The 24,050-nt window shown below is 38.5% G+C and overlaps 1 protein-coding gene across 16 annotated transcripts in view; it reads left to right on the top strand.

The window, feature by feature from the left end:
• The window catches only part of Braf (B-Raf proto-oncogene, serine/threonine kinase), a 147,160-nt gene that overhangs the window by 48,845 nt on the left and 74,265 nt on the right, over positions 1-24,050 (top strand). For 13 of the 16 annotated variants that reach the window (XR_010065585.1, XR_010065582.1, XR_010065584.1 and 10 more), the window contains 5 exon segments: positions 7,959-8,222; positions 16,715-16,818; positions 17,873-17,975; positions 20,943-21,091; positions 22,084-22,200. Coding sequence is in view for 6 of the 16 variants with exons in the window: in NM_001427466.1 (NP_001414395.1) it covers positions 7,959-8,222; positions 16,715-16,818; positions 17,873-17,975; positions 20,943-21,091; positions 22,084-22,200 (737 nt within the window). In the remaining 10 variants the exon portion in view is untranslated. 16 annotated transcript variants of the gene reach the window in all.

Genomic DNA, 24,050 nt, shown 5'->3' with positions numbered 1-24,050 from the left:
TTCCTTCCTTCCTTCCTTCCTTCCTTCCTTCCTTCCTTCCTTCCTTCCCTCCTTCCTTTCTTTTTTTTCTTTTAAAGTAGAACTCATTTATTTCTTTTCTTTATTTTTTTTTTTATCGTTATTAACTTGAGTATTTCTTATTTACATTTCGGTTGTTATTCCCCCTTCCCGGTTTCCGGGCCAACATCCCCCTAACCCCTCCCCTCCCCTTCTCTATGGGTGTTCTCCTCCCAACCCTCCCCCCATTACCACCCTCCCCCCAACAATCATGTTCACTGGGGGTTCAGTCTTGGCAGGACCAAGGACTTCCCCTTCCACTGGTGAGGAGCACCACTCCTTGATGCCAAGTTAGGAGTTATTATCAATGAAAACATCTGCACATATTGCTAAATAGACCTTGCAGAGGGAGCATGCATAACTATTGTTTTTTTTTTAAGATTTATTCATTTATTATATATAAGTACACTGTAGCTGTCTTCAGATACACCAGAAGAGGGCATCAGATCTCTTTACAGATGGTTGTGAGCCACCATGTGGTTGCTGGGAATTGAACTCAGGACCTCTGGAAGAGCAGTTGGTGCTCTTAACCGCTGAGCCATCTCTCCAGCCCACTATTGTTTTTTAATAATATGGAATAATGGACTTCTTTGCGCACAGTGTAAAATATAAGTAACTTTTTAAGGCTCTAACAGTTTATCCAAGAAGGTGTTTCATTTTATGCTTCTACTGTCAATGTGTGACAGCCCTAGGTATGCCACATACTTCTCTATGCTTAGTATTGTTAACCATTTCCAATTTAACATGTCAACTTACAACAGTAGGTTTTAATTTAACAATTAATGAATGGTCATACTCACGAATAAATATCTTTTAGGCTCATTACCAAGATGTCTTCTTCATTATGAAGTAACTTCAAGTCCTTTGTTCATTTAAAACGTGTTCTTTTTTGTTACTATTTTTTGGAAGTTTTTTTTTTTTATAAGCTCTCTGCATGACTTTCCTAAGACATATGTGCTCCAAAGACTTTTCTCATCCTGTAGCTTACTTTTTTTTTTCCATCTTTATTAACTTGAGTATTTCTTATTTACATTTCAATTGTTATTCCCCTTCCCTGTTTCCAGGCCAACATCCCCCTAACCCCTCCCCTTCTCTATTGGTGTTCCCCTCCCCATCCTCCCTGCATTACCACCCTCCCCCCAACAATCACTTTCACTGGGGGTTCAGTCTTGGCAGGACCAAGGGCCTCCCCTTCCACTGGTGCCCCTACTACGTTGTTCATTGCTACCTATGCTGTTGGAGTCCAGGGTCAGTCCATGTATAGTCTTTAGGTAGTGGCTTAGTCCTGGAAGCTCTGGTTGCTTGGCATTGTTGTACATATGGGGTCTCGAGCCCCTTCAAGCTCTTCCAGTTCTTTCTCTGATTCCTTCAACGGGGGTCCTATTCTCAGTTCAGTGGTTTGCTGCTGGCATATGCCTCTGTGTTTGCTGTATTCTGGCTGTGTCTCTCAGGAGAGATCTACATCCGGCTCCTGTCTGCCTGTACTTCTTTGCTTCATCCATCTTGTCTAATTGGATGGCTGTATATGTATGGGCCACATGTGGGGCAGGCTCTGGATGGGTGTTCCTTCTGCCTCTGTTCTAAACTTTGGCTCCCTATTCCCTCTCAAGGGTATTATTGTTCCCCTTTTAAAGGAGTGAAGCATTCCCATTTTGGTCATCCTTCTTGAGTTTCATGTGTTCTGTGCATCAAGGGTAATTTGAGCATTTGGGCTAATATCCACTTCTCAATGAGTGCATACCATGTGTGTTTTTCTGTGATTGAGTTACCTCACTCAGGATGATATTTTCCAGTTCCATCTATTTGCCTATGAATTTCATAAAGTCATTGCTTTTGATAGCTGAGTAATATTCCATTGTGTAGATGTACCACATTTTCAGTATCCATTCCTCTGTTGGGTCCTCAGGTAGTTCAATGTCCAATTTTCTGATGAACCTTCAGACTGATTTCCAGAATGGTTGTACCAGTGGCAATCCTAGCAACAATGGAGAAGTGTTCCTCTTTCTCCACATCCTCGATAGCATTTGCTGTCACCTGAGGTTTTTTTTTCTTTTCTTTCTTTCTTTCTTTTTTTTTTATTAACTTGAGTATTTCTTATATACATTTCCAGTGTTATTCCCTTTCCCGGGTTCCGGGCAAACATCCCCTTCTTTATGGGTGTTCCCCTCCCCATCCTCCCCCCCTTGCCGCCCAACCCCCAACAATCTAGTTCACTGGGGGTTCAGTCTTACCAGGACCAAGGGCTTCCCCTTCCACTGGTGCTCTTACTAGGATATTCATTGCTACCTATGAGGTCAGAGTCCAGGGTCAGTCCATGTATAGTCTTTAGGTAGTGGCTTAGTCCCTGGAAGCTCTGGTTGCTTGGCATTGTTGTACATATGGGGTCTCGAGCCCCTTCAAGCTCTTCCAGTTCTTTCTCTGATTCCTTCAACGGGGGTCCTATTCTCAGTTCAGTGGTTTGCTGCTGGCATATGCCTCTGTGTTTGCTGTATTCTGGCTGTGTCTCTCAGGAGAGATCTACATCCGGCTCCTGTCGGCCTGCACTTCTTTGCTTCATCCATCTTGTCTAATTGGATGGCTGTATATGTATGGGCCACATGTGGGGCAGGCTCTGGATGGGTGTTCCTTCTGCCTCTGTTCTAAACTTTGGCTCCCTATTCCCTCTCAAGGGTATTATTGTTCCCCTTTTAAAGGAGTGAAGCATTCCCATTTTGGTCATCCTTCTTGAGTTTCATATGTTCTGTGCATCAAGGGTAATTCGAGCATTTGGGCTAATATCCACTTATCAATGAGTGCATACCATGTGTGTTTTTCTGTGATTGGGTTACCTCACTCAGGATGATATTTTCCAGTTCCGACCATTTGCCTACGAATTTCATGAAGTCATTGTTTTTGATAGCTGAGTAATATTCCATTGTGTAGATGTACCACATTTTCTGTATCCATTCCTCTGTTGAAGGGCATCTGGGTTCTTTCCAGCTTCTGGCTATTATAAATAAGGCTGCGATGAACATAGTGGAGCACGTGTCTTTTTTATACGTTGGGGCATCTTTTGGGTATATGCCCAAGAGAGGTATAGCTGGATCCTCAAGCAGTTCAATGTCCAATTTTCTGAGGAACCACCAGACAGATTTCCAGAATGGTTGTACCAGTCTGCAATCCCACCAACAATGGAGGAGTGTTCCTCTTTCTCCGCATCCTGGCCAGCATCTGCTGTCACCTGAGTTTTTGATCTTAGCCATTCTCACTGGAGTGAGATGAAATCTCAGGGTTGTTTTGATTTGCATTTCCCTTATGACTAAAGATGTTGAACATTTCTTTAGGTGTTTCTCAGCCATTCGGCATTCTTCAGCTGTGAATTCTTTGTTTAGCTCTGAACCCCATTTTTTTTTTTAATTTTTATTAACTTGAGTATTTCTTATATACATTTCGAGTGTTATTCCCTTTCCCGGTATCCGGGCAAACATCCCTTTCCCCCCTCCCCTTCCTTATAGGTGTTTCTCTCCCAACCCTCCCCCCATTGCCGCCCTCCCCCCACCAGTCTAGTTCACTGGGGGTTCAGTCTTAGCAGGACCCAGGGCTTCCCCTTCCACTGGTGCTCTTACTAGGATATTCATTGCTACCTATGAGGTCAGAGTCCAGGGTGAACCCCATTTTTTAATAGGGTTATTTGTCTCCCTGCGGTCTAACTTCTTGAGTTCTTTGTATATTTTGGATATAAGGCCTCTATCTGTTGTAGGATTGGTAAAGATCTTTTCCCAATCTGTTGGTTGCCGTTTTGTCCTAACCACAGTGTCCTTTGCCTTACAGAAGCTTTGCAGTTTTATGAGATCCCATTTGTCGATTCTTGATCTTAGAGCATAAGCCATTGGTGTTTTGTTCAGGAAATTTTCTCCAGTGCCTATGTGTTCCAGATGCTTCCCTAGTTTTTCTTCTATTAGTTTGAGTGTATCTGGTTTGATGTGGAGGTCCTTGATCCACTTGGACTTAAGCTTTGTACAGGGTGATAAGCATGGATCGATCTGCATTCTTCTACATGTTGACCTCTAGTTGAACCAGCACCATTTGCTGAAAATGCTGTCTTTTTTACATTTGATGGTTTTGCCTCCTTTGTCAAAACTCAAGTGACCATAGGTGTGTGGGTTCATTTCTGGGTCTTCAATTCTGTTCCATTGGTCTATCTGTCTGTCTCTGTACCAATACCATGCAGTTTTTATCACTATTGCTCTGTAATACTGCTTGAGTTCAGGGATAGTGATTCCCCCCGGAAGTCCTTTTATTATTCAGGATAGTTTTAGCTATCCTGGGATTTTTGTTATTCCAGATGAATTTGCAGATTGTTCTGTCTAACTCTTTGAAGAATTGGATTGGTATTTTGATGGGGATTGCATTGAATCTGTAGATCGCTTTTGGTAAAATGGCCATTTTTACTATATTAATCCTGCCAATCCATAAGCATGGGAGCTCTTTCCATCTTCTGGGGACTTCTTCAATTTCTTTCTTCAGTGTCTTGAAGTTCTTATTGTACAGATCTTTTACTTGCTTGGTTAAAGTCACACCGAGGTACTTTATATTATTTGGGTCTATTATGAAGGGTGTCGTTTCCCTAATTTCTTTCTCGGCTTGTTTCTCTTTTATGTAGAGGAAGGCTACTGATTTATTTGAGTTAATTTTATACCCAGCCACTTTGCTGAAGTTGTTTATCAGCTTTAGTAGTTCTCTGGTGGAACTTTTGGGATCACTTAAATATACTATCATATCATCTGCAAATAGTGATATTTCGACTTCTTCTTTTCCGATCTGTATCCCCTTGACCTCCTTTTGTTGTCTGATTGCTCTGGCTAGAACTTCAAGAATTGTATTGAATAAGTAGGTTGAGAGTGGGCAGCCTTGTCTAGTCCCTGATTTTAGTGGGATTGCTTCAAGTTTCTCTCCATTTAGTTTAATGTTAGCAACTGGTTTGCTGTATATGGCTTTTACTATGTTTAGGTATGGGCCTTGAATTCCTATTCTTTCCAGGACTTTTATCATGAAGGGGTGTTGAATTTTGTCAAACGCTTTCTCAGCATCTAATGAAATGATTATGTGGTTTTGTTCTTTCAGTTTGTTTATACAATGTATAACGTTGATGGTTTTCCGTATATTAAACCATCCTTGCATGCCTGGGATGAAGCCTACTTGATCATGGTGGATGATTGTTTTGATATGCTCTTGGATTCGGTTTGCCAGAATTTTATTCAGTATTTTTGTGTCGATATTCATAAGGGAAATTGGTCTGAAGTTCTCTTTCTTTGTTGGGTCTTTGTGTGGTTTAGGTATAAGAGTAATTGTGGCTTTATAGAAGGAATTCGGTAGTGATCCATCTGTTTCAATTTTGTGGAATAGTTTCAATAGTATTGGTATGAGATCTTCTATGAAGGTCTGATAGAATTCTGCACTGAACCCATCTGGACCTGGGCTCTTTTTGGTTGGGAGACCTTTAATGAGTGCTTCTATTTCCTTAGGAGTTATGGGGTTGTTTAACTGGTTTATCTGTTCCTGATTTAACTTCGGTACCTGGTATCTGTCTAGGAAATTGTCCATTTCCTGCAGATTTTCAAGTTTTGTTGAATATAGGCTTTTGTAGTAGGATCTGATGATTTTTTTAATTTCCTCTGATTCTGTATTTATGTCTCCCTTTTCATTTCTGATTTTGTTAATTTGGATACACTCTCTGTGTCCTCTCGTTAGTCTGGCTAAGGGTTTATCTATCTTGTTGATTTTCTCAAAGAACCAACTTTTGGTTCTGTTGATTCTTTCTATGGTCCTTTTTGTTTCGACTTGGTTGATTTTAGCTCTGAGTTTGATTATTTCCTGCCTTCTACTCCTCCTGGGTGTATTTGCTTTTTTTTGTTCTAGAGATTTTAGGTGTGCTGTCAAGCTGCTGACATATGCTCTTTCCTGTTTCTTTCTGCAGGCACTCAGAGCTATGAGTTTTCTTTAGCACAGCTTTCATTGTGTCCCATAAGTTTGGGTATGTTGTACCTTCAATTTCATTAAATTCTAAAAAGTCTTTAATTTCTTTCTTTATTTCTTCCTTGACCAGGTTATCATTGAGGAGAGCATTGTTCAATATCCACGTATATGTGGGCATTCTTCCCTTAGTGTTATTGAAGACCAGTTTTAGGCCGTGGTGGTCTGATAGCACGCATGGGATTATTTCTATCTTTCTGTACCTGTTGAGGCCCGTTTTTTGACCAATTATATGGTCAATTTTGGAGAAAGTACCATGAGGTGCTGACAAGAATGTATATCCTTTTGCTTTAGGATAGAATGTTCTATAAATATCCGTTAAGTCCATTTGGTTCATGACGTCTCTTAGTCTGTCTACATCTCTGTTTAATTTCTGTTTCCATGATCTGTCCATTGATGAGAGTGGGGTGTTGAAATCTCCTACTATTATTGTGTGAAGTGTAATGTGTGTTTTGAGCTTTAGTAAGGTTTCTTTTATGTATGTAGGTGGCCTTGTATTTGGAGCATAGATATTTAGGATTGAGAGTTCATCTTGGTGGATTTTTCCTTTGATGAATATGAAGTGTCCTTCCTTATCTTTTTTGACTTATTTTAATTGAAAATCAATTTTATTCGATATTAGAATGGCTACTCCAGCTTGTTTCTTCCGACCATTTGCTTGGAAAATTGTTTTCCAGCCTTTCACTCTGAGGTAGTGTCTGTCTTTGTCTCTGAGGTGTGTTTCCTGTAGGCAGCAGAATGCAGGGTCCTCATTGCGTGTCCAGTTTGTTAATCTATGTCTTTTTATTGGGGAGTTGAGTCCATTGATGTTGAGAGGTATTAAGGCATAGTGATTGTTGCTTCCTGTTATGTTGTATTTGGATGTGAGGTTATGTTTGTGTGCTTGAGAAAGTATTTTTTAAAAAAATAAATGATCAATAACGACTCTGGCTATTTTAGAAAGAAGGTGGTGTTACAAATCATTTTTTTTTCCTTTCCAATAAGCTCTTTTATTATATGATGTCTTTTTATAAATATTATCAACACATCATAAATGAGAACACTAAAGAAAAACACTGATTCATGAAAGGCCAATTATAAAACTGCTGATCAGTTCTCAGTATATAGATATTCAAGGTCTGCAATATACTTTCCTACAAATCATTTTTAAGTTAGTAATTACAAATCATTTAAGTTAGTAGTTACAAATCATTTAGACCTCACCAAGGCTCTGTTGTTGACAGTGAGATCAGTGTGATCTGACACTCATAATGTATTCCTGAATTTTAACATGTCTCTAACAACCCCCCCCGCTCTCTCTCCCTTCCCTCTCCCTCTCCCCCCCAACCCTGCTCTCGCTCTTTGTGTATGTGTATCTTCATGTGCTCACTTGTGTGCACATGTGCACACATCACTGTATATTCAGAAGCACACAGATGGAAGTATCCATTTCAAATGAGTACAGCAGTGATTGCTGCCAAAGTCTTGATATGCCCACAACTTTTTTGGGAACTAAAATTATATAGAGGAAGAGACACCTACTTATCTTTGATGTAGTATAATTCTTTATATATATTGTGTCTTATGTTAAACTTGTACTTTGGAATGTAACTTACTCTTTGACCAGAATATTGGGAAATACTGTTTTTTAAATTAACATTTAAGGACCATGTAGATACAAGTTAGATAGATCAAGTTTTCTAACATAATAAACTTATATTTTATAACAGATTTTTTTTTAATTTAAAAGTGAGAATATTTGTAGTATTTTCATTATTTACTTCAAAACTTGTAACTTAAAACTCCTGTTTTAGATTATAAAGAAGCTGTAGTCAAAGACTGGATTTGTATTTTCATTTGGGAATGTCAGAGCGGTGTCCAGGTCCATGTGAATCTCCTTTGTTTTGTAGGCCTATGAAGAGTACACCAGCAAGCTAGATGCCCTTCAGCAGAGAGAGCAGCAGCTGTTGGAATCCCTGGGTAATGGAGCAGACTTTTCTGTTTCTAGCTCTGCATCAATGGACACCGTTACATCTTCCTCCTCTTCTAGCCTTTCAGTGCTACCGTCATCTCTTTCAGTTTTTCAAACTCCCACAGATGTATCACGGAACAACCCCAAGTCACCACAGAAACCTATCGTTCGTGTCTTCCTGCCCAACAAACAGAGGACAGTGGTAAGTCAGTCTTCATCATCATCGTTTTGCTCTTTCTTTGTGTTGAACATTATTATCATTGTTTATTCAGAGCCATGCAAACAGAATTATCCGTTTTAAATAAGGATAGAAAAGACATGATTATTTTATGTCAATCTGTATAGTTACAGAGTTTTTTTTTTCTTTTTAATTTTGTTTGTGTATTTGTGTACATGGTTTCACTATGTAGCCTTGACTGGTCTGGAACTCACAACGTAGTCCAGGCTGGCCTTTGACTAACAGAGATTGGCCTGCCTCTGCCTCTTCAAGTGATTGGATGTCAGTATGCCTAACTTATCAAGCTTCATTGGCACTTAAATGTAAGTACCAGCTAAGAGTCAGTCAGGAGACTGAAGAGATGGCTCAGTAGTTGAGAGCACTGGCTGCTTTTTCAGAGGTCCTTGGTTTAGTTCTCTGCTCTCTTATGTTGGACCACAACCATCTATAATAACATTTTGAGGAGATTTGGTGCCGTCTTCTGGCTTCAAAGAATACCAGGCATACACATGGTGAACTAATGGACAGGCAGGCAAAACACTCATAAGTATAAAATAAAAACAAATACATATTTTTTAAGAGGCGGTCAGAATTTCAGGATTTAAGCTTGTATCAGGTAAGATTCTTTCCTCTGTGTAATCTAAATGATCAGAATTACCTTTCAGTGTGCTGATACTCTTTTCTTGTGTATGTAACTCTGAAAATTGTTGTCACAAGTGTCATTGTTTGAAACTGTATACCAGTAAGAAACATTTAAAGCAGAGAAATCTCCAAGTCCTCATAGAGGATCTTCAGTCTTCAAGTAAAGCCTTAATAACATTTCTGACCTTAAACCAGTAATTTCTTAATGTATATGGTTGCTTTTCTAATAAGATATACATTACTATTTTGTGTGTGTGTGTGTGTGTGTGTGTGTGTGTGTGTGTGTGTGTGTGTGTGTGCACGCACAGAGTGTGGGTGCTCACAGAGACTAGAGACATTAGAATGGGCTGCAGTTATAGATAGTTAGTGTGAGTCACCTGACGTGGATTCTGGGAACTGAACTCCATCCCTAGAAAAGCAGCAAGTACTCTTAACCACTGCTCCATCTCTTCAACCCTGGATGGTTGCTTCTAACTTTAATTAAAAGAGTTAGAAATCTGCTAAAATCAAAGTAGTTTTTCTTTGTTTTCCCTGTGAGACAACAGAAATTCAAAAGTTGGTGTTTATCAGTGTTCCAAAATTCCTTCTGACTTTAAAAAAAAAATGTTACTATAAAAGCATTTTGCCCTAGAGTCTAAAATTCCTGCATTAATGATCAGATTAGGAACCATCTGAGTTGCCAACTACCTACATATTTTTGGATTTTGCCCTTAGAAAATACTGTTTTTAGGCTGGGCATAGTGGTGCATGCTTTTAATCACAGCATTTGGGAAGCATCAGCAAGCAGAGCTCTGTGTGTTCAAGACCAGCCAGAGCTACACAAAGAAACCATGTCTGGGGAAAAAGGAAGAAAGAAAATACTGTTTTCAAACACTGTTAATTATCCAGAGTGTATTTTTACACACTTTATTTCTGCCCTTTCTTCCAGGAAGAACGGTTTGTAATAAAGCAAACTTGGGATTATTTAAGTTTTGTGCAGAATAAACTTAACTTCCAAAACAAATTCAGTCTCCTCCTCCTCCTCAAAAGCAGGAGTATAATGCAAAACCATTTGTAAATGGGAATTCTATCTCTGAAGCTTAAAAAGTTAATGGACACCCATCCCATCTCTGTCTTCGTGTTTTGTTGCTTATGCTTGTGAGCAGAACGTGGAAAACGTTGGGGCCGGAAAGGTGACTTGGTGGTTAGAAGCACTGGCTGCCTTTGCAGAGAACCTGGGTCTGTTCTCAGCACCCACAAGACAGCACACAGCTATCTGGATCTCTAGTTCCAGGGGACAGAGTAGTTTCTCTGTAAGCACCGCGTGTATGTGATGACATACATGCAGGCCAAACACCCAGAAACACAATTTTAAAATAAATATTTTTTAAAACAATGTGAAAAGAGTTTAGTGAGCTGGTTATACAGTAACATGAATATTAACCTTGAGCAGATAACTTTTAAAAATAATTGATGTGGCTTTTTTATACATACACTTTAATACATTTTAAAGGAATAGTATGATCATAATACACAAAGTTAAAATACCTCTAACACTGATCCAGCCGTCTGTTTCGAAGTATTTTTTTCCGAGTGTGAAAAACAAGCATTTGTTTGTTAATCTATTTCTCATAACTCCAGGTCCCTAATGTCCATCAACAAGTAAATTATTAAGTTGGTTCTTCGTGTACATGCCTGTAACACAGCACTTGGGACACTGAGGCAGGTCGGTCAGTGTAGCTTCATCCTGATCTTTGTGTGGAGCTCTAGGTTAGCTAGAGCCACAGAGTGAGACCCCATCTCAAAGGTTTAAAAAGCTAAAAACAAAAAGTCAGTGATATTTTAAAACAAATTGTGTAGGGCTGGGGAGATGGCTCGTCAGTTAAGAGCACTGTCCTTTTCCAGAAGACCCAGGTTCAATTCTTAGCACCCCCTAGTAACTCACAACTGTCTGTAACTCCTGTTCCAGGGGATCTGACTCCCTGACACATGCAGGCAAAATACCAATGTACATAAAAATAGATAAATTAAAAAAAAACAAATTGTGGTGTATCTATGTAAAGAACATACTGTACTACAAAAGCTACTGATACTCCCAATATAGATGAATCTCAAGAAAAGTGTGCTGAAGAGAAGGCAGACAAAAATAGATACATACTTTGTAATTTCATTTATATAAATTTCTAAAATGAACTCTTGGTTATATATGGTGGTGAATGCATATTACCTGCATTTAGGAAGTGGTAGCAGGAGGATTAGGAGTTCAAAGTTATCCTTGGCTACATAGTTAAGTTTTATAAACAAAGGCAAATTTTTCTGTAGTGACAGAAAGATGTTTAGTATTTGTCTAGACATAGGATTAGGGAAGGAAGGAGATATTGCATTGACGTACAAGGAAACTTCAGAAGATTATGTATATGTTCATTATTGTAAATATTGTAATTGTTTTAGTTAGGATTTCTATTTCTGTAATACAACACTATGACCAAAAGCAAGCTGGGGAGGAAGGAGTTTATTTTGCTTGCACTTCCACATCACTGTTCATCATCAAAGAGGTCAGGGCAGGAACTTAAACAGGACAAGAACCTGGAGGCAGAAGCTGATCCACAGGCTGTGCATGGCTTCTGCTTACAGGCTTGCTCCCCATGGCTTATCTAGTGAGCCTTACTATAGACCTCAGGTTTACCAGCCAGGGTGGCACTACTCATAATTTACTGGGTCCTCCTAAGTCAATCACTAAATAAGAAAATGCCATAAAGGCTTGCCTATAGCCCAGTCATATGGAAACATTTCTTAATTAAAGTTCTCTCCTTTTAGGTGACTCTAGCTTGTGTGACAGAAAAGTATATGTGTAACCAGACAGTATATGTGTGTGTATGTACAATGTGTATAAACCTGGGTACTCCACATCACTGCATGTTTGTATGTCCTTTATCCCTTATCTTACTCTTGTTTTATTACGGGACTTTAGAAATGCTGGTTGTCTTACTCGGCTTGTTTGTTCTTATTTTCTCTTATTATTACTATTTTAGATGCTTGCTTATATTCTAATGAGAGGGGATTATGGGCTTGATTTGGGTGGGTGGGAAAGTGGGAAGGAGCTGGGGGAGGGGAAACAAATCAGAATATATTATATGAAAAAAGTACTTTCAATAAAAAAGGAAGAATGCTGGTAGTCCTAGAAATAATAAGATAGATTTTAAAGAAAACAATTAAGGACAAGGAGAGATGTATTTAAAATCTACTTCACAAAACAATTAGAATACTAAGTATTGTTTTTTTTTTGTTTTTTTTTTTTTATTAACTTGAGTATTTCTTATATACATTTCAAGTGTTATTCCCTTTCCTGGTTTCCGGACAAACATCCCCCTCCCCCCTCCCCTTCCTTATGGGTGTTCCACTCCCAACCCTCCCCCCATTGCCGCCCTCCCCCCATAGTCTAGTTCACTGGGGGTTCAGTCTTAGCAGGACCCAGGGCTTCCCCTTCCACTGGTGCTCTTACTAGGATATTCATTGCTACCTATGAGGTCAGAGTCCAGGGTCAGTCCATGTATAGTCTTTAGGTAGTGGCTTAGTCCCTGGAAGCTCTGGTTGCTTGGCATTGTTGTACATATGGGGTCTCGAGCCCCTTCAAGCTCTTCCAGTTCTTTCTCTGATTCCTTCAACAGGGGTCCTATTCTCAGTTCAGTGGTTTGCTGCTGGCATATGCCTCTGTATTTGCTGTATTCTGGCTGTGTCTCTCAGGAGCGATCTACATCCGGCTCCTGTCGGTCTGCACTTCTTTGCTTCATCCATCTTGTCTAATTGGATGGCTGTATATGTATGGGCCACATGTGGGGCAGGCTCTGAATGGGTGTTCCTTCAGTCTCTGTTTTAATCTTTGCCTCTCCCTTCCCTGCCAAGGGTATTCTTTTTCCTCATTTAAAGAAGGAGTGAAGCATTCACATTTTGATCATCCGTCTTGAGTTTCGTTTGTTCTAGGGATCTGGGGTAATTCAAGCATTTGGGCTAATAGCCACTTATCAATGAGTGCATACCATGTATGTCTTTCTGTGATTGGGTTAGCTCACTCAGGATGATATTTTCCAGTTCCAACCATTTGCCTACGAATTTCATAAACTCGTTGTTTTTGATAGCTGAGTAATATTCCATTGTGTAGATGTACCACATTTTCTGTATCCATTCCTCTGTTGAAGGGCATCTGGGTTCTTTCCATTTTCTGGCTATTATAAATAAGGCTGCGATGAACATAGTGGAGCACGTGTCTCTTTTATATGTTGAGGCATCTTTTGGGTATATGCCCAAGAGAGGTATAGCTGGATCCTCAGGCAGTTCAATGTCCAATTTTCTGAGGAACCTCCAGACTGATTTCCAGAATGGTTTTACCAGTCTGCAATCCCACCAACAATGGAGGAGTGTTCCTCTTTCTCCACATCCTCGCCAGCATCTGCTGTCACCTGAGTTTTTGATCTTAGCCATTCTCACTGGTGTGAGGTGAAATCTCAGGGTTGTTTTGATTTGCATTTCCCTTATGACTAAAGATGTTGAACATTTCTTTAGATGTTTCTCAGCCATTCGGCATTCCTCAGCTGTGAATTCTTTGTTTAGCTCTGAACCCCATTTTTTAATAGGGTTATTTGTTTCCCTGCGGTCTAACTTCTTGAGTTCTTTGTATATTTTGGATATAAGGCCTCTATCTGTTGTAGGATTGGTAAAGATCTTTTCCCAATCTGTTGGTTGCCGTTTTGTCCTAACCACAAGAATACTAAGTATTGTATTTAAACAGTTCTTTGTCAGTTACCCATTTCTGGTTTTGTTTTTTTAAGATGAGGTCTGTATCCCATGCTGATCTTGTACTTAAGATCTTTCTATCTCTGCTTCCTCAAGTGTTGGGATTACAGGTTATCCCAGCATGCAAAGCCTAGATGTCATTCTTAATATAATATTACAGGTTGGTCCTGTAGATACCAGCTAAAAAAATATATACTCTTTTTGAAGACACTTAAAGGCTTTATTATATTTTTAGCAACACGGGATATCCAAAAATACAAATTCTCTGAACATACTGCAATTAAAATAAAAATGAATACCAATAGAAAAACTTTCTTTTAGAATTGCAGTCACTTCTCAGCAGACTAAAAATTGATAAGGAAAATTAAAAAGTATTTTTATGAATAATGAAAATATTGCATGAAATAGGACAGGATATACAAAAGGTAACATATAAAATTTGCATTTTAATAATTTCTATGAGTTTTTTAAACACCTGGATTTGAACAAGAAATAAGATGAAGATCAAAGTAATAATTATAATAATGACCCAGTTGCTGTACAGTTATCGATTTTTAAATTGCATGAAATAAAGGTCTGAGGGAGTGGCTCAGGAGATAAAGCGTTTGTTGCTCAAGTGTGAGCTGGAGGACTGGTGGGTCAGAGACCCAGAACCCTTAAGGATGAACCGGCACTGTGGCTGCCTGTCTTCTCATTGCCCAGAAGATGGAAAATGGACCCCCTAGTGCAAGCTCACTAGCTAAATTAGCAGGAATCATCATGGTGCTTTCTTTTTTGCAAGTTACCTTGCTTCAAAAAATAATATGGTGGGGGCTGGGGATTTAGCTCAGTGGTAGAGCGCTTGCCTAGGAAGCGCAAGGCCCTGGGTTCGGTCCCCAGCTCCAAAAAAAAGAACAAAAAAAAAAATAATAATATGGTGAGCAGTTAAGAAAGATTCAACGTGAACTTTGGGCCTCTACACAAACATGTGCCTATGACATGAACATATTTATGCACACACACACATGCGCGCGCACACATACACACAATTGCTATGACTAGGGCTGAGGCAGTAACTCAGATGGAATATTTGCCTATTTATATTCTGGGTTTGATCTCCAGTAGTACTAAAAGTAAATAAAATTTTATAACTTGGGGGTTGGGGATTTAGCTCAGTGGGGTTGGGGATTTAGCTCAGTGGTAGAGCGCTTGCCCTAGTTTCGGTCCCCAGCTCTGGAAAAAAAAAAAATTATAACTTGAAGTATAAAATTAAGAAACAGAATGGATTCTTGGGTCTGAAATATATATATAGCGCAGAGGTAGAGCTTTTATCTAGCATGTATGAGGTCCTACGTTTGATTCTCAGCAAAATACACACACACACACACACACACACACACACACACACACACACACACACACACACACACGAAATAGAAAATTCTAGGAAGTGTTGGAAGACATGAAGGTAAGAGGAACATCTATTAGGGTAGAGATGCAGGAGAGTGAGAAGGGAAATTGGTGGTGGAGGTGATCAAGACATTTGTAGAAATTGTCAGAAAATAAATTTCTTTTTAAAAAATGGAAGAAGCCTTGTAGCTGCTGAAAATTCTGTTTGTTTCTGCAACTGAGGCCCTAGAAATTGGACTGTGACATATGCATCATAAAAGGCATATAAGTTTTATTTGATGTTAACATTGTTATATGTATGTGAAGTCACAAAAGGTGAGAACCCAGTAAGTAGGTAGGCATGACAAGGTATATACCATTCCAAGAAAGAATGTTGTAAAACTGTGGGAAGGCAACAGATGGGCTTTCTAGTGGCAGTAAATTATAAAACGATAAATATGTAAGGAAAATTAATAGAAGATACAGTTTATTCTCATAAATTATGAATGTTCCTCATGTCATAAAGCTTTGGATTCTCTTACTGTATCATATCAGAAGTTGCCCTTTACATCAAATAAAGAAAACTGTGATGTTTCTGTTTGTTTGACTGCTAGTCAGGTCCTTTTGATCATTTACTTTCTTCATTTTCATGAACATATATAGTATACTTGGAGCATATTTCTCTTACACTTACTTCTTACCTTGTTTGGGATGTGTGAGTAGGTGGGCTTATGTTCATGTGTGTACATATACACATACATATACATGTGGGCATGCATGCGGAGACCAGAGGACATCCTGAGGTGTTGTTTTTTTGAGATGGGGTCTCTCACTGGCCTGGAACTCAGCATATAGGGTAAGCTGGCTGGCCAGCAGCGAGCCCTCAAGACCCACTTTTCCCTGCCTTCCCAGTACACATGCTACTACATCCAATTTCTTTGTTTGTTAATTTATTGAGACAGAAGTTCTAAGCCTTTCTAGCAGTGAAAGGCTTCTCTTATCCTTAGGGACATTTTCTAACTGATTAACCTATTTTAGTTTGATTAGCACCATAGTTTAATAGTAAAAGATACAACCTTGGGGTTGGGGATTTAGTTCAGTGGTAGAATGCTTGCCTAGCAAGCGCAAGGCCCTGGGTTCGGTCCCCAGCTCCGGAAAAAAAAGAAAAAACAAACAAACAAACAAACAAACAAACAAAAAAGGCAGGAGCATGGCAGTGTCCAGGCGGGCATGGTACAGGCAGAGCTGAGAGTTCTACATCTTCATCTGAAGGCGGCTAATAGATTTACTGACTCTCAGGCAGCTAAGACAAGGGAATTAGAGCCCACACCCACACGGCCACACCTCCCAACAGTGCCATTCCCTGGGCCAAGCATATATAAACATCACAGTCCATGTAGTCCTGACTGCCCTGGAATCTATGTAGACCAGATACCTCACAGACTGACCTTAACCTCACAGAGATCCTGCTGCCTCCGCCACTGAAGTGGGATTAAACTCACGCACCACCACAACTGGCCTTAATCCATTTGCTTTAAGTTGGTAAAATAATATTACTAGTTACAATTTCCTTTGACTAATGAGTAAAGGAACCCATATGATATTTTAAAGGTGTTATAAAGTAAATAGCTGAGCTTTAAGAAATGATTTGAAAGAAAACCTCCTTCCTTTACCTCTTGCATGTATTTGTGTCATAGGTGCCCGCAAGATGTGGTGTAACGGTCCGAGACAGTCTAAAGAAAGCACTAATGATGAGGGGTCTCATCCCAGAGTGCTGTGCTGTTTACAGAATTCAGGACGGGTATGCTTTGTATGTGTGTGTCACTTTCTTTGAAAAGAAATTAGACATAAGCTTTGAGTAGTTTTTATCCAAACCTCTGGAATAGGGAATTAGCTCAAAGACTGGAAAGGTGGCTCAGTACCCACACGGCAGCTCATAGCATCTGTAATTCTAGTTCCAGGGGCTCTAAAACCATCTGGTCTCCTCAGGTATACATGAGATGCACAGACTTATGCAGGCAAAACACCCATATACATTAGAAAGAGGGAGAATATTTTTTACTAAAAGATTTAAAATATCAACTTAAAATTGTACTAATACTACTCTTAAAGAAATCTCGAAAGCTATTGATAATTTGTGCAGTTATATTGTTTATTCCTGTGACAGATGCCTTTATTAGAGATTATAATTTCTATAATTTGCGAACAATTAGAACAGCAGTTCTCAACCTAGGGAGTCAAACAGTCCTTTCACAGGGGTTGTCTAAGACCACCGAAAATATATGTATTTCCAGTATGATTCATAGTAGAAAAATTACACCTATGAGTAGCAACAAAAATAATTTTACAGTTGGGGATCACCACGATATGAGAACTATTTCAAGGGTCATAGCATTAGGAAGGTTAAGAACCATTACAGTAGAATGTGATTTGTTTAGATAGTCTACATTTCTATAGTCTTCCTTTTTAAATACAAGCTCATAGTTCTACGAAAGTCTATAAAATCTCTTTTATATTAAAGCATCTTTTCATAAAGTAATATTATTCTAAATAGTTATGTTTGAATCTACATCTTGAGGCATGTTGTTCCCTGGATGGTCTTGTTCTCTGAATTTGATGATAAGTTTTGTTTGTTTGTTTTCATTTGTTTGCTTATTTGTTTTTTAAACCCCAGGAACAATTTGGTTTTGACTGTTGTAGGTTTTTCTGGACCAACTTAAGAGTAAATATATTTATACCGCTCTTTGTTTGACATTTATTAAAGTTTAAACCTAAAAATTAAGACTGAAATTTCTATTGTTTGAAAATATTGGGGTAGAGTAATCAAGAAAGGATTTCTCCTACATTCTTTTCAGAGAGAAGAAACCAATTGGCTGGGACACTGACATTTCCTGGCTTACTGGAGAGGAGCTACATGTTGAAGTACTAGAGAATGTTCCTCTGACAACCCACAACTTCGTATGTATCCATTCATATTTGAATTGTCAAAACTGGTCAGTTTCTTTTGAATTTTTTATTTAGGGAATATGAAATACAGATGAATAATTTTGTGGTTGATAATTGGCCTGAGTTCTGTTCTTTAAAATACTGTATTTAGAGAACTTTTATTGATATTTATTCTTTCTTTATAGTTTAAAAAACATATATGTCTCTTAAAAGAACAAATAAAAACAAAAAAAATTAGTCTGATATAAAAGTCTATCTATCTAGTAAAATAAAATTTTCCTACAAGTCATCATTTGTATAGATGAATAGCTAATAGCTTAGTTGTCTCTGTTCACAAATGCATGGCGGTAAGCACAGCTGACTTATTTCTCTCTTGCTTACTTCCCATCCCTCTCTCTCTTAAGTGAAGGATGGGGTCCTGCTGTGTGATATTCTCCCTTTTTCCTTTTCTCCTCAGTGGGACTTGTGTTTCAGCACACCTAGCTTTGTTCTTGTAATAATTGCCTAGCAGCCTATGAGGATAGAATCTGAGGCCTTCTCTCTGTTTTTATCTTTATAACATATCATATATAGAGTTAGACTGCCTGTATCTTGACATACATATTGTTTCCAAAGATTAAGGGGATGGATGGGAAAGGAGCATAGTTGGATATCGAGCTCTCCTTGAGACTTTATCTTGTTTTTTGCCTTTGATAAAACCTAGCTTAAGTTTGTCACCAGCCAGCAACAGACTCCTAACCACTCCCCACTCAACTAATACATCTTTAGATATACTTAAATTCTATTCTTAACTAAGCAGAAGCTACGGCCAGAAGAAATAATTTTTTTGGTCCGTCTTTATTCACAAAGTTATCTTTCAGATATGGTTTGCATAAAATCCATACTCAGATGCATAGTCTACCTTTTACCCTTCCGTTGTTCTGCTCTCTTCTCTATTTCTCTTACTGTCCTCTTCATCCCACCCCCACCCCGCACAGGTAGGTACATGTGCGTGTGCGTGTGCGTGTGCATGTGCGTGTGCGTGTGCGTTGCGTGTGTGTGTGTGTGTGTGTGTGTTGTTTCCTGAGATAATGGTAGCAGTGCTAAAGATGCTTAGTTTGGCAGTTAAATAGATCAAAAGAGGTATTTCTCACTTCTGTGTAATCACAGGCAAATGGAAAAGGAAGAAAGCTAGAAACAAGCATTTGCTTTTTCTCACATGCTTTCTCAAGTGATGGGGAAACTGAAGAAAGCACACCCCACTGTGTAAAAGTTCCTGAAAGGCCAGAATGGATTATGTACCAGACTAATTCTTAATAGCTGTTGATTAATATTTTTTGAAAATAGAATTTTAAGTCGGTATAGTGGCACACACCTTTAAACCTAGCATTGGGAAGCAGAGACATGCAAATGACTAGGAATTCAAGGACAGCCTTGTCTACATAGTAAGCCCTGTCTCAAAAAACTAGAGTTTTAGAGCAGACCTGCTTTTCTATACCTGGAACCCTCCACTTGGGAGGCAGAAGCAAGGGGCTGGTTGAAAGTTCAAGACCAACTTCTGTCACAGAAAACATTTAAACAAAAACATAAAATTGTAATAAATGATATAAAATTATAAGCTATGCTTGATGTAAGTGCTATTATGTAGGTTTAGGTATATATTAGGTCATCATAAAAGGATACATTATCTATTGATTGTGGTTTTTAAAAAATAAAATCCAAGATGATTGAAAATACAAAAAGTCATCCTTGCTATCAGCATTCTGAAATAGCCATTGTTGGGAGTCTCTCTGTTATATATTTTTCTGCCTATTGCTTACTGCAAGGCGTATACACTTCATCTAATTTCTCCCTCGGGAACAGAGAGTTCCCTTAGTACAGTGCAGTTTCTTTGATCCATGTTGTACATTAAAAGTCCTGATAAATTTTTAATACTTTTGAGCATTTATTTATTTTGTAATATGAAGAAGCTAATCTGAAAGGCAAATGGAAAAGGAGGAAAGTTAGAAACAACAGTATTTAACAGCATTTAACTTTTAACAGTGTGTTCAAGTCTGAAGGTAGAAGTTTTCTTTCCTATTACCCAAGTTTCAGATCTAAACTTTAAAAAGTTGCTAAATTTAACAGTATTACAAACAATTCACTTCGTAATTCTGTGGTCAGAATAAAATTGCGGTATAGATTTTGTGTAGCAATTGATAATTTTAATAGTTTCTATTTTAAGCCCTGGGTGATTATTTTCATATTACTAAATATCTTTTGCCATGATTTCTTGCTTTAGCAACTTAAGACCTCACATGCTGATTGCTGGTTCCATTAGGAGTAACTCGTTTGCAGGATTCTGCCTTCTCTCCCTCTTTTCTTCCATCTCGCTGCTGTTCTGTTTGAGAACTGAGGTTGAATAAGTCTATATCTTTGTTTCTTCTACTGTCAGCACTAGCTTTCCTTAGCTTCCTTCTTTGGGTAGGAATTGAATGATAGCCTTGGGTTTCCTTCCTTTTACCTCTAACTCTTCTTTTTGTATTTTTACTTCCTTTATGCTGTTAAGCTTGAAATCAGTTATTCTTTTTAATTCAGTTGTTTAAATTTTTTTGAGACTTTCATGCACAAGTCCCTTAGAGTGTTGCTTGTTGTCCATTTGAAGTTGGATAACATATCAGGGTCTCAATTCTTTTATTTGTTTTATTGTCTTGATTTCTGAGTTTTTATGTTGACTATTAAGATGGGATAGTATTTCAAATCCCATGGTTTTAGTATTGCATTTTGATGTGTGACTTTTTATGATATAAATATACTAAAAATTGTTATTTTAAGTAAGTGAATGAATGTGTTGTTTATAAAAAGGATTCTTGCGGGGTTGGGGATTTAGCTCAGTGGTAGAGCGCTTGCCTAGCAAGCGCAAGGCCCTGGGTTCGGTCCCCAGCTCCAAAAAAAGAACCAAAAAAAAAAAAATTGGATTCTTGCAAGTATCTGAAACCATGTATGATTTTCACTTTCCAGGTACGGAAAACTTTTTTCACCTTAGCATTTTGTGACTTTTGCCGAAAGCTGCTTTTCCAGGGTTTCCGCTGTCAAACATGTGGTTATAAGTTTCACCAGCGTTGTAGTACAGAGGTTCCACTGATGTGTGTTAATTATGACCAACTTGAGTAAGTAATCCACAAAGAACCTCTTTACTATTACTTTATAGTTAAATTTTCATAATGTGGAATTAGTGTACTTTGAAAATCATGAGGGACGTTTTGCCCATTGCAGTTGTTAAAGAATTTTTAAAGTAACAAATAGTCCAAGCAGCTCTTCTCTCTCAGAGAGGTGAGCACTGGCTCTGGGGCATATAAAACTTTTATTCATGTGCTTTTTAAGTAACAACTACTAGTCCTTAGGAATCACTTTTATATAATTTGGGGTGGATATAGAATATTGTTTTAGTCAAGTTGATGGTTGTCTTTCTGGACGACGAGTCTGATTCTACAGCCTATTATAGCAGTTATGTTGATCCCCTCACTGTCACCTCACCCATGTCCATCTGTTTCATCTTAACCCCTGCTCCCTTTATTTAAGGGAATACTTATACACGAGTTATTTATTTCTAAAATTTCTTTTTTTCTTTATAGCATATTTAATAAACATAGTAGATGGTATCTATTATATAATAATCTTTCTCTATAATTCTTTTTGTTGCTGCTGAAATGGAATTTGACTTTAAAATTAATTATAATGATATATCCAACTTAGCAGCTACCGAGGAGGCAGAGGCAGGTGGATCTCTGTAAGTTCAAGACCAACCTGGTCTACAAGTGAGTTCCAGGACTACACAGTGAATCTCAGAAAAAAACAAGAAGCATAATCTAACTTACCACTAGATGTTTTTCTTCTAGTTTTTAAATAGATGATTTTCTCCCTGTGGTATAGAAATTGACTGAAAAGAACAATTAGTTCTAGATCTGAGCATGCCCTTGAAAGTACAATATAATTTTTTTAAAGAAACCTTTGACAAAAATATATGTAATTGAACTTTGTTGATCCTGAAAGTAAAACTTGATCCCACATTTTCTCACTACTTCTGTGTTCTCTTGTATTGAAGCTTCTGGGTTTTGCACAAGTTAGGTTTGTTTTGTTTTGTTTTGTTTTTGCCTCACAGTTTGCTGTTTGTCTCCAAGTTCTTTGAGCATCACCCAGTACCACAGGAGGAGGCCTTCTCAGCAGAGACTACCCTTCCATCTGGATGCTCTTCCGCACCCCCCTCAGACTCTATTGGGTATGATTTGATTCTTGCTGTTTAATGATGTGCTAGACGGACTGCCTTTCTTTGGATTGTTTGTATAATTGTAAACCTTTTCAACACTGGAACTGTTAAATTATAGATATCCCCCCCCAATTATGTATTTTATCACTAATGTATAGTATCACAGCATTGAAGCATTTACATTCATTTGGTCCAGAGTGGGATTAAAAGCCTGGTATTAGAGTAGGTCACAGCCTTAATCCCAGCACTCATGAGACCAAAACAGGCAGATCTCTGTGAGTGGAGCCTGACCTGATCTACACAGTGAGTTACTGTCTTGAAACACACACAGTCAATCAATTAATCAATCAATCAATGGAATTAAAGCTGATGTATGTAGACGGTTTTAAGATCAATTGTGAAGAATGTCAAAATAAAATTCTTATGCCTGTTATTCACCATTTTATCAGGTAATGTGTGACTTCTACTTAAAAAGCATTAACATATGAGTTGATAATTTTTAAAAACTACACATTGTAATAGAGTATATTAAACTTTGTGATAAGAACGTAAATATTTTATATTTATAGAATGCAAGAAAGTTGGATGTACTCAAGAAAGCTTAGCAGAGTTGTGATTTGAACTGGTCTTTAAAGAATTGCTGGCTACAGCCAGGGTTGTTGCATGGAGAAACCCTGTCTAAAAGAACCAGAGAGAGAGATGGGGGACAGGGGAGGGAACTGGAGGGAGAGAATGAATGGCTAGAAGCTAAATGAACTCTGAGTGAGAGCGGATGTAGAGAAGAGAGCAGGTTTCAGAGCTAGTCACGAAGCTTACCTAAGCTTTTAAGGAGTATAAGAGAGACTGATAGGGTGCACAAATCTGAAATCCCAGCACTTAGGAGGCTGAAGCAGAAAGGTAATGAGTTTGAGCTTTGCTTCAGAGTGAGACCATAATCTCAAATAACAATGGAAAGTTGGAAGAAGGAAAGTGCCATATGTGAGACCAGGTAGTAGGGAATCTTGACATTTTGGCTCGTATTTACTTGAGATATGAAGATCTGGGAGAATAAAGGTTTTCAAGCAAGTTACCAATGAGATAAAAATGATTTTGAAGGGAGAATTTACTTAGCAGTAAGATTTAGATGGGCAGGAAACCCTAAGGTGAAGACAGCCTAAAATTAAGGGGAGGCCATATGCAGAAAGGCAGGGCTTCACAAGGACAGAAGGCAGGTGGAAGCAGTGCTGTCAGTTTAGGGGGGAAGGCAAACATTTACTCTTAAACTATCCCCAAGGCATTAATTCACAGTAGAAAAAGAGACAGTAATTTAAGTTGGCTCTTGAATATTTTCGCATAGGTCTGTTACGCTCTTCCCATTATGTTTAAAGCAAGATTATTTATGCTATGTCTGGAAGTATATAGTTTTAAAAAGAAATGTTTCTCTGGTGGTAGCAGCACGCACCTTTGATTCCAGCACTTTGGGGTCGAAGACAGATGGATCTCTGTGAGCTCAAGGCTAACCGTCTCTGTAGAGCTAACTCCAGGAGCCAGGGCTGCACAGAGAAACTCTGTCTTGGAAAGACAGAGTGGGAGAGGGGAAAGGAGGGGAAGAGAAGTTTCCAGATAGCACTCTGACCTAGAATAGTTCCAAAATGCTTAGTGCACAAGTAATTGTTTTACTAGTCCCTTCTTCCTTGTATTCTTCACAGTATGTTATTACTTTAGGCCCAAAAACCTTATTCATTCATTCATTATTCATTCATTCATTCATTGTGTGGGCAGTGATATATAGGTGTTTGTGTATGTATAATATACCATAGTGATTGTGTAGAGGTCAGGGAACAGCTTTCATGACTCAGTTCTCGCCTTTCACTGTGGAACCA

Source organism: Rattus norvegicus, chromosome 4, assembly GCF_036323735.1.
Source record: "Rattus norvegicus strain BN/NHsdMcwi chromosome 4, GRCr8, whole genome shotgun sequence".
Classification (NCBI taxonomy): Eukaryota; Metazoa; Chordata; class Mammalia; order Rodentia; family Muridae; genus Rattus; species Rattus norvegicus.
The sequence above is the reverse complement of the archived record's forward strand: the minus strand, read 5'-3'. Positions and strand labels throughout refer to the sequence as shown.